This window comes from Orycteropus afer, unplaced genomic scaffold (genome assembly GCF_000298275.1).
Source record: "Orycteropus afer afer isolate SDZICR_OR568_19922 unplaced genomic scaffold, OryAfe1.0 scaffold00017, whole genome shotgun sequence".
In the NCBI taxonomy this organism is placed as follows: domain Eukaryota; kingdom Metazoa; phylum Chordata; class Mammalia; order Tubulidentata; family Orycteropodidae; genus Orycteropus; species Orycteropus afer.
Window position 1 is genome coordinate 12963856 of NW_006921604.1, and position 10754 is coordinate 12974609.

General features: G+C 40.9%; 1 protein-coding gene across 1 annotated transcript in view; it reads left to right on the forward strand.

Moving 5' to 3' along the window:
* The first annotated feature begins 2249 nt into the window (after positions 1-2249).
* Positions 2250-10754, forward strand: part of CNOT11 (CCR4-NOT transcription complex subunit 11) — a 26229-nt gene continuing 17724 nt past the window's right edge. Inside the window, exons 1-2 of the mRNA XM_007959481.2 lie at positions 2250-2760; positions 8318-8482. Coding sequence (XP_007957672.1) covers positions 2250-2760; positions 8318-8482 — 676 coding nt within the window. The remainder of the gene's footprint in view (positions 2761-8317; positions 8483-10754) is intronic.

The following is a 10754-nucleotide window of genomic DNA, read 5'->3' on the forward strand; positions in this document are numbered from 1 at the left end:
ACTTTTAAACTTGCTCTTGAATGGAGAGTGGCTAAAGCAAATGAAAGAAATGATAAAGTAAAAGAGCTGAACAGAAGATTTCAAAGGGCAGCTCGAGAAGACAAAGTAAAATATTATAATAAATGTGCAATGAGCTTGAGTTAGAAAATCAAAAGTGAAGAACATGCTCAGCATTTCTCATGCTAAAAAAACTGAAATAAAAGTTCAAGTCTCAAGTTGCAATACTGAAGGATTCTATGTAGGATTCAAAATATTGACTGATACAGGAAGTATCAAAAGAAGATGGAAGGAATACATTGTCACTGTACCAAAAAGAACTGGTAGACATTCAAGCATTTCAAGAGGTAGAATATGATTAGGAACCAATGGAACTGAAGGAAGAAGCCCAAGCTGCACTGAAGGCATTGATGAAAAAAAGCCTCCAGGACTTGATGGAATACCCATTGAGATGTTACAATAAACAGATGCAGCACTGAAGGTGCTCGCTCATTTATGCCAAGAAATATTGAAGACACCTACCTGGCCAACTGACTGGAAGAGATTCACATTTGTGCCCATTTCAAAGAAAGGTGATCCAACAGAATGAGGAAATTATGTAACAATATCATCAATATTACACACAAGTAAAACTTTGTTGAAGATAATTAGAGAACAGTTGTAGCAGTTTATTGACAGGGAATTGCTAGATATTCAAGCCAGATGCAGAAAGGAACATGGAAGGAGGGATATCACTGCTGATGTTAGATGGATCTTGGTGGAAAGCAAAGAATACCAGAAAGATATTTACCTGTGTTTTATTAACTATGCAAAGGCATTTGACTGTGTGGATCATAACAAATAATGGATAACATTGTAAAGAACGGGAATTCCAGAATACTTAACTGTGCTTCTGAGGAACCTGTTCATAGACCCAGAGGCAGTTTTCAAACAGAACAAGGAGATAATGCATGGTTTAAAATTAGGAAAGGTGTGCATCAGGGTTTCACCATAGTTATTCAATCTGCATGCTGAGCAAATAATCCAAGAAGCTGACTATATGAAGAAGAACGGGGCATCAAGATTGGAGGAAGACTCATTAATAACCTGTGACAGGCAGATGACACAACCTTGCTTGCTGAAAGTGAAATGATTTGATGCACTTACTGATGAAGATCAAAGACAACAGCTTTCAGTACTGATTGTACCTCAACATAAAGAAAACTAAAATCCTCATAATTCAGCCAATAAGCAACCTCCTGATAAAGGAAGAAAAGACTGAAATTGTGAAGGACTTTATTTTACTTGGATCCGCAATCAGTGCCCATGGAACCAGTAAAGAAATCAAAGGACCTATTGCATTAGTCAAATCTGCTGAAAAGACCTCTTTTAAGCGCTAAATGACAAAGATGACACTTTGAAGACTAAGGTTTACCTGCCTCAAGCCATGGTATTTTCAGTAGCATCATAAGCATGTAAGAGCTGTACAATTAATAAGCAAGATTGCAGAAGAAGTGATGCATTTGAATTGTGGCATTTGCAAGGAATACTTAATGTACAATGAACTGTTAGAAGATCCAACAAATGTGTCTTAGAGGAATGAGTGCCCTCGCATGGGCTACTTAAAATGTGGTATTATATAGCCAAAAAATTTTCTAAAGGAATATTTATCTCATATGCAATATGATTCAATTTCTGCAAAGAAGAGTGCAAGACAAAATTAACTTTTGTTATAGGAAACGTTTGGTTAGTTACTCGCAAAAAATTTTTTTTTTTTACAATGAACACTCATGGATGTAATATTTAAGAAAACTATATAGAATCTAAAATGCATTTTTCCAAACAATAAAGTAGCCATTATTTACTGGTAGCGTCTTGGCTTAGTGCCCTGGCAACTCCCGAAGAGTCGGCTTTCCTAGCATTCCCAGCATTTACGGTTGTGCAGACTCCACTCTCGCCGGGGCTGTTCCGACGCGTGACGTATTCAGGCCAAGACCAGACCCCGCCCGCCCAGTCCGCGCCCTTCCTCAAGCCCCACCTTCATTTCGACAGCTTCTGTTCCACCGATCACACGCCTCGGATCTTCTCTCTGGCCTTGTTCCACGAGCCTCGCTTTCACTTGGCTCTGTTTCCTCTTCTACACGGCCCTCTGGCTTCCTCAGAGTGTTTTGCTTGCGACGCTGTCGTGCAATAGCACGCTTTACGACCACTGGGACTTTGCGAGCCAGAGCCAGAGCCACTCTGGCCAGGAAGCAGGGCAGGTGGGGAGGTTGATGCCCGGCGGCGGTTCAATCGCGGCGTCTAGCCGGCTTTTCTCCGCGGCGGAGCAAAGGGGGTTCCGAGAAGCCGCAGGGTCGTTATCCAGGAGTGGGTCGGGAGTCTCCAGCGGCAGCAGAGGCGGAGGAGGTGGCCCCGGGCCGAGTGGAGGCCCGGGGGGCACAGCGGGAAAGATGAGCTTGACTCCGAAGGAGCTCTCGAGCCTGCTGAGCATCATTTCGGAGGAAGCGGGCGGCGGCAGCACCTTCGAGGGCCTGTCCACGGCCTTCCACCACTACTTTAGCAAGGCCGACCACTTCCGCCTGGGTTCGGTGTTGGTCATGCTGCTGCAGCAGCCCGACCTGCTGCCCAGTGCGGCGCAGCGCCTCACCGCGCTCTATCTGCTTTGGGAAATGTACCGGACCGAGCCGCTCGCAGCCAACCCCTTCGCTGCCAGTTTCGCGCACCTACTCAACCCCGCGCCGCCCGCCCGCGGCGGCCAGGAGCCGGACCGGCCACCGCTCTCAGGTACGCGCTGGGGGCGAGCTGGTTCCTTTCGCGGGCAGCTTTGCCCTCCAGAAGCCAAATGGGTGACGTGTATAGTTAGATTCCGCCGTTTTCCATTTGCTCCATTGAGAATTCATCCTTAAGTGAAATTAAGTCTCCTTTTGAAGTTATACAACCCCCTGGAGTATTCTTCTAAAGTATGAGAGGGAGAGCTTAATTACAAATTCATGGAATTTGAAAATTACTGCTCTCGACATCTATGCGGCTCAACATATATGTGAGGCTTGCCATTTTCAGTGCTTGAAATATGTTTCATTTTCCCTAAAGCCCATTTGAAGTGTGTGAAGTTATAACTAAAGACACACTGGGTCTATTCGCAGTTTTAATTCTCAGATGAATAGTTGGAAGTCAGTATTAAGAACCCAAAGAAGCTAAAACCGTGGTTAAGCACCATTTATGAGCTTTCCAGCCGGCGTCTTACGTCTATTAGTTGACTTTGGATAATGTGATAGGGGCAGAGGATAGTAGTCACAGATTTATGACCTAGGTTAGAAAATGTATCACTACTGAACAACATGAAATGTATGTCTGTGCAGTATTGGCAAGATCAGGTCAGTGTGTTAGATCCGGCTGAACTTTTTGGTTGGTTGGTTTTAAAGCTCAAACAGTGGATGCTTTATGAGGATTTACTGTAGGTGAAGACTTGTAGCCAGTAGAGGAGAAAGGCACAGAGGAGGTGGTGAGAGGACAAGTGTAGTAGGGGAAGCAGGTAAACGAGGGAAACAGCTTGATCTCATAGTCCTTAACCAGTGGGAGACAGGGCAAATTGCTTAACTGTTGTTGTTATGTGCAATAGAGTAGGACCCGACTCATAGTGACCCCTCCTTGGGTTTCCAAGGCAGTATCTCTACGGAAGTAGATTGCCCAACCTTCCTTCCGAGGAGTGGCTGGTGGGTTTGGACCTCCAGCCTTCTGGTTAGTAGTCAAGTGCCTTAGGCACTCAAAAGGTTACCCACTGCTGTCAAGTTGGATCTGAGTCATAGCGACCCCTCCTTGGATTTCCGAGGCAGTATCACTACAGAAGTTGATTGCCCAATGTTTCTTGTGAGGAGTGGTTGGTGGGTTTGAACCACCAGTCTTCTGGTTAGCAGTCAGATACCTTAGGCACTAAACCACCAGAGCTCCTAGTCAAAAGGTTAAGTCATACAATTAGTCCAAGGAACTGGTAGACCATGCGATCCTCAGCCTGTATAACCATGAGACCAGAAGAACTAGATGGTGCCTGGCTACTGCTGTCAGCCACTTGGAGATGGATTGGTGCAGGAGATCCTGGATAGAGTGGGAGAACAATATGGAACAAAAACTCAAAATCATTTAAAAAAAGACCAGGTTTGCTGGTCTGATAGAGCCTGGTGAGATCCCTGAAACTATGGCCCCTAGCCACCCATCAGGTCTGGAATTGAACTCACTCTCATGGCTAGCCAAACAATAGACAGGCATATGGGGTGAACATTTTCATCAGGTATATATATACTCCTTGAAGTGATGAATCATGGGAGAACAGAAGGGCAGTGTTTGCATAAGAAGACAGCTGGGGTGGGGGAATGCATGGGAGGAAAGGACACAGGGAAGAGGTAACTACTGGGAGGAAGTAGGAAGAGAGCTGGTACATTATGGGGAATTACAGTCAATGTCAGGAGACAAAATGTGTATGAACTGCCTTATGGAAAATGAATTTGCTCTGTAAACTTTCACCCAAATCACAAAAAAATATTAAAAAAAAAAAAAAGCTTAAGTCATATCTTTGGAAATCATGTATCTAACAAAAATGTTATAACCAAAATATAACTTTAACAACTTAAGAAGAAAAGGACAAGTAACACAAGCATAAAATGGGCAAAGGACTTGAATAGACATTTCACCAAAGAGGGCATTGAGATGGCCACAAGACACATGAAAAGATGCTCATGTTATTAGCCATCCAAACCAAAAAACCCCCTCTGCCGTCAAGTCAATTCTGACTCATAGCAACCCTTCAGGAAAGAGTAGAATTGGCCCATAGGGTCTCTAAGACTGTAAATCTTCACAGAAATGGACTGCTACATCTTTCTTCCCTAGAGCAGCTGGTAGATTTGAACCACTTACCTTTTGGTTAGTGGAGTGCTTAACCACTGTGCAAACAGGGCTCTTCATTAGCCGTCAGAGAGATGCAGATCAAAACCAGTGTGATACCATTGTACTCACTGGGATGGCTAAAATAAAAAGAAAACAAGTAAATATTGGCGAGAAGGTGGGAAAATTGGAACTCTTATCCATTGCTGGTGGGAATGCAAGATGGTACAGCTACTGTGGAAAATAGTGTGGTGGTTCCCTAAAAATAGAACTACCATATAACCCAGCATTTCTACTCCTAGGTATATATCCAAAAGACTTGAAAGCAGAGACTCAAAATAGACTTGTATACCATTGTTCATTGCAGCACTATTCGCAATAACCAAAAGGTGGAAACAACTGAAATGCCTATCAACGGATGAGTGGATAAACAAAATGTACATGCATACAGTGGTATACTACTTAGCCAGTAGGAGAAATAAAGTCTTAATACATGCTATGTTATGGATGGAGCTTAAAGACATTATGCTGAGTGAAATACGCTGATGACAAAAGGAAAAATACTGTATTACCTTACTTACATAAAAAGCCAAGAAAAGGCAAATGTACAGAGACCAGAGTTTGTTAGTGGTTTCCAGAGGCAGTAGGGGGGGAGAAAGAGATTAACAGTGATGGAAAAATCACATTGATTAATGGAAGGGTTGTACAGCCAGTTGTTGTAATTGTTGTCACTAAGTTGTACACCTATAAAAAGTTGTGTGTTAGATACAACTGTTGAGGCTGCTTATGTACAACAAAACATCTCATGGAATTTGGTTCCTTGATTTGGAGTAGGGTGTGGTTTCACAGGATATCCCAATTTATCGGCCTAATAGTGCTTCTGTTCTATCTCCTAGTTTGTGTGCAATGCCTAGGATCTTAAAAGCTTGCAAGCAGCCATCCAAGGCATAATAATTGCTCTCTATTCATCTGGAGCAAAAGAGGAAGAAGGAAGAGTCAGGAATAGGAAGAGGATATGGAACATAGGGCTAATTGTCTCCATCAACAGCTTCCTCCTTTGCCATGAGGCCAGAAGAGCTGGAAGGTGCCTGCTACCGTTACTGAACATATTTTGATTGAAGATTCCATAGAAGAATCCTGATCAAGTGGAGGAATCTACAGATTTTCAAATTCTCATGGACTCTAGACTTTCTAGAGCCATGAAGGGTGGATGAACCCCTGAAACTATTGCCCTGAGATAATCAACCACAACTCAAAAGTTTAGATAGGAACCTTAGAGGACAGTGAGTTTATGTTAATGAGGGAGGAACAACTCAGGAGGGTGATGATGGTGTACAACTTGAAGAAAGTAATAAATTTCACTAAATTGTACATGCAGAAATTGTTGAATTGATGTGTTATGCTGTGTATATTCTCAACAACAAAATAAAATGTAAATTAAAAAAGGTTAAGGCAGCTGCTTCTGACATAATACCAGGGGATTTTTCATGGCATATGAGGGCTTCTACAATTTAAGGTAGTCAGTCTTCTGCCTCGGCAACCCCTCTGGATCTCAGGTATCTTCTGATCAATTTCCTGCACTGTGCTTATCGAAGGGCACCGTTTCTGTTACACAGAGATGCCCTTGGGGTACTAGAACTTAACCTGGCTTATAGGAAGTTTGTGAACCCATGGAAAGTGAATGCAACATGTATATATGTGATCAGAACTCACCAGCAACCCCAGGGTGCCCTTATCATAGGATGGGGACAGTGTGGAATTTTGGTCGGAGGGCCCTCTTAATTCTGATGGGCTGCTCACGCAAAACGCTGATTTATATTCCATTCTCAAATGCACTGATTCTAAACCTAAACCTAGTCCATAGACTGTACTGTACATAAAGATATGCCAAGGGAGGTGAGGCAGTTGTTTAAAGATGGAATCCTTGGATGGGTTACTTAACATCTCTGTGCCTCAGTTTATGTGTAAAATGTGGATAATAATAATTCCTACCTGGCAAGGTGGTTATGAGGAATAAAAGTACCTATGATGCTACCCGTTACTACCATTACTGTTACTAAAGTAGGTTGAGATGGTACATAAATGCACACGAGGAAATAACAATCCTAAGACCTCACTCCTAGAGCTTATGATACTGTATGTCGATCTTGTGTGCTTCCCCCTACCATCACTAACCTGACTTTTATGATACTGTATGTCGAGGGTAAGCATTTGATGATGTTAGCTGCTGTCAAGTTGATTGGTTCACAGCAAACTTACGTACAACAGAAAGAAACATTGCCTGGTCCTGCCTTATCCTTATGATTGCCAGCATGCTCAAGTCCGTTGTTGTGGCTCGTGTGCCATCCATCTCACTGATGGTCTCCCACATCCTTATTGGCCCTCTATGTCACCAGACACAATGTTCTTCTGCAGCAATTGATTCTTCCTGATAATACGTCCAAACCAAGTGAGTCAGGCAGTGTTCTGCTGTGATCCATAAGGTTTTCATTGGCTACTTTTTGGAAATAGATTGCCAGGCCTTTCTTCCTAGTCTGCCTTCCTCTGGAAGTTCCATTGAAACTTGTCCACCATGCGTGACCCTGCTAGTATTTGAAACATTGGTGCCATCGCTTCCAGCATCATAGCAACACACAAGCCACCACAGTACAACAAACTGATGAGTATTGGAAGCATCTGATTGGTATATTTTAAAAAAAGCTTTCTCATGATGCAGAGCCAGAGTTGAGAATGGCCCTGTACCTAAGGAAGTTTCTCTGCACTCACGAAACTTGTAGTCTGGTTAGAGAGACGTAAACATAATTGTAAACTGTGGTAACTAGGAGTGTGGGTGTAGGTGGACAGGAGTCAAAACTGGGACCTGGAGTAATCGGGAAGGCTGTCATAGCCTAGGCAGGAGATCAGTAGAGTGGGAATGGAGAGGAATGGGATTCTGGGACGTTTCTGGGGTAGGATAGATGAGGGTTGAGGAGCTATGGGGTATGGGAAAAAAGGAAGGAACATTCATCGTTGTAGGAATTTTGTAGCTGAAATATGTGTTGAAGCAGGTATGTGAAGTGTATTTGTATTGTTAGTGATTGCTTCCTTTTTCAGTTATATAATCACTGGTAGTAGCAGAAAAGAAAGAAAAGCATTTTTGAGTGCTGTGTGTTTTATATGTTTTTGGTGGCATATATAAGCTTTAACCTTTGCTTGAATTGAGGTAAAATCTTTTAGAAAATAAAGTTCTTAATAGTTACTGAAACCCTGACTTTGGTTGATGTTGCTACCAGTCATAGAATTTTAAAGGATATATTTAATTCCATAGTACATAAATGTATATATTTGGTTACCTGAAGTTTAATTATGAATTAAAGCTTTAAAAATGTGTGGGTTGAAGTGGCAAGTAGCAAATGCTAATTTTACCTATTTAAGTTAATTTTTTTAAGTAACCTTTGGCAAAATCATTATACATTTTCATTTACAGGATTTTTACCTCCTATAACTCCACCAGAAAAGTTTTTTCTTTCCCAGCTGATGCTGGCACCACCAAGGGAACTCTTCAAAAAGACCCCTCGCCAGATTGCATTGATGGATGTTGGAAACATGGGCCAATCTGTGGACATTAGTGGGCTTCAACTAGCCTTAGCCGGTAAGGAGGAATCGGTGGTTTGGGCATTGTGCGGTAGCACTAGGCGTCTTCCCTTGCTGCTGCTGCTGTTTTTATTTCTGCTTCACAGTCACTTTTTTGGCATCAGTTTTAGTAGAGCTGCCTGTCCTCTCAGAATTCTTCCCTGTGGTTGGACTGTGGTTAAAATTTAGTTTCAAAGTGGTATCAAGATAAAAAAGGTAATAGTTTTAAGATTGGGAAAGCAAATGATCTAGTTGATTACTGTATTTTGAACTGTCTTCCACTTGGCCATTAAATAAACAGCATATAGGCCTTCAGTATTGAAAAACAAGTTCTTTAATACAGAATTCTCTATGGGAGAATTGTATTCTCCCTACCTTTTGCTTTCTGCTCACCCATAAAATACTTAAGTGCCTCTTTGTTACACCTGTAAACAAATAAATGGATGCTCTGGAAACAAACAGAAAATAATAGGGGAACCTTCTTGAATTGGAGGTGGTCAAAGAGAGACTAAGTTCTGAAGGATAAGAAGGGGCACCTTTTGCTTCCCTGAGCTAAGCAGAAATATAGATGCATGGGTCTTAGCCCTTGAGATTGATTCATTAGGGAAATTCTAATGTATAGCCAGGCTTCTGAGCTCTTGACAAGGAAGGAGTGATTAACTGAACTGCAGTACTGAATTCATTTTGACAGGGCCTCATCCTTCTTGAGAGGCAAGAAGCCCCTGTGATATTTGGCTTCTTGTGTAAGGCAACATGCTTATATAAGAAAAGTATTTTGATAAACTTCCTTTTCCTTGGAACATTCTGAATCTCACTTTTTAACTATTGGGTATTAATAATACAGTAATAGTTATTTGCTGAAACCAAGAGAAATTGTTTTTAAGATTTTTAAGGTTAAAGATGCACGAAAGCACATACTAGCCACTACTGCCAGATACAATTTAAGATACAATTTAATAATGGAATAAAATGATTATTTCCTTCATTAAAGATAGTATGAAATAGTATATAGAGGTAATAGGCAATTTTAATCACTTTACCTTCAAAAGTGAAGCCATTATCTGATGGCTCTGGTTAATATTTAATAAAGTGAAAATAAAATCTGACCTCCCTTTCAACTTATGATGACTTGAGTCAGCCTCAGAAAGTTTTCACAGTACATTGAGCTCAGAGATGAATCTGTGACTAAAGTAAGGCTTGAGAAGTTCAGTGAAGTGGCTAAGCTTGCTTCAGAGCTTGAGGATGTTCTGACCCATTCATTTTCACAAATCCAAAAATAATTGATTACTTTTGTCGCTAGCTACACAAATCATCTCTGTGAAGGCATGTAAGATATCTTACAATGTGATCCCTGAACCAGAGATGTGTTTGTGAATTACGCGTTTTCTTGACTTTAAAAATAACAAACATAATTTAAACATAAGTAACTATAAGGGACAGTTTTCCCGTTTACTTCAGAAGTTTTATTAAAACTTCCTGACAAGTACGTACTACTTATTAGTTTACCACACTATTTAAAAGATTTTTCCTATATTTTAATCACCACAGGGTATTATCTGTCTTTGTGCTTTGCCAATCTGAGATGAAAATATGGCACCTTGAGATAATTTTAATTAGCATTTTTTTTGTTAAATGAAGTTGAACTTTTTTTCATGTAATGGTCTTTAATTGACTTTTTTGTAGCTCTGTGAAAATTAAGAATTTAGCTTTCTGTGTTTCTAACATTACAAAATCTAAAATACATTTTCTAAAAGATGCAAGTACATTTTAAGGAATTAGAGTGAAGTGAACTGAGAGAGCCACCCACCATGCAGGTTAAGAAACTGAGCACTGTCAGGATCTTGTGTGCTTCCCCCTACCATCACTAACCTGACTTTGGTGATAATCATTCTCAATCCAGCAGGCTTCTGTATGTAAGCAGTATAGTTTAACTTTGCATGTTTTTGAACATACATATGTGAAAGTGGAATTTCTGCTTTTTAAAAAATTTTCTTTTGTTGTTGAGAATATCCACAGCAGAATATACACCAATTCAACAGATTATACTTGTGCAATTCAGTGATACTGATTACAGTCTTCAAGTATACAACCATTGTCACTCTCCTTTTCTAAGTTGTTCCTCTACATTATCATAAACGCACTGCTCCCTAAAGTTCCTGCCTAATCTTTTGAGTTGTTGTTGTCACTTTGGTCCTATGTAGACTGTTCTTCTTTTTTTTTTTTTTAATTGTGATTTGGGTGAAGATTTACAGAGCAAATTCACTTTCCATACAGCAGTTCACATACACTTT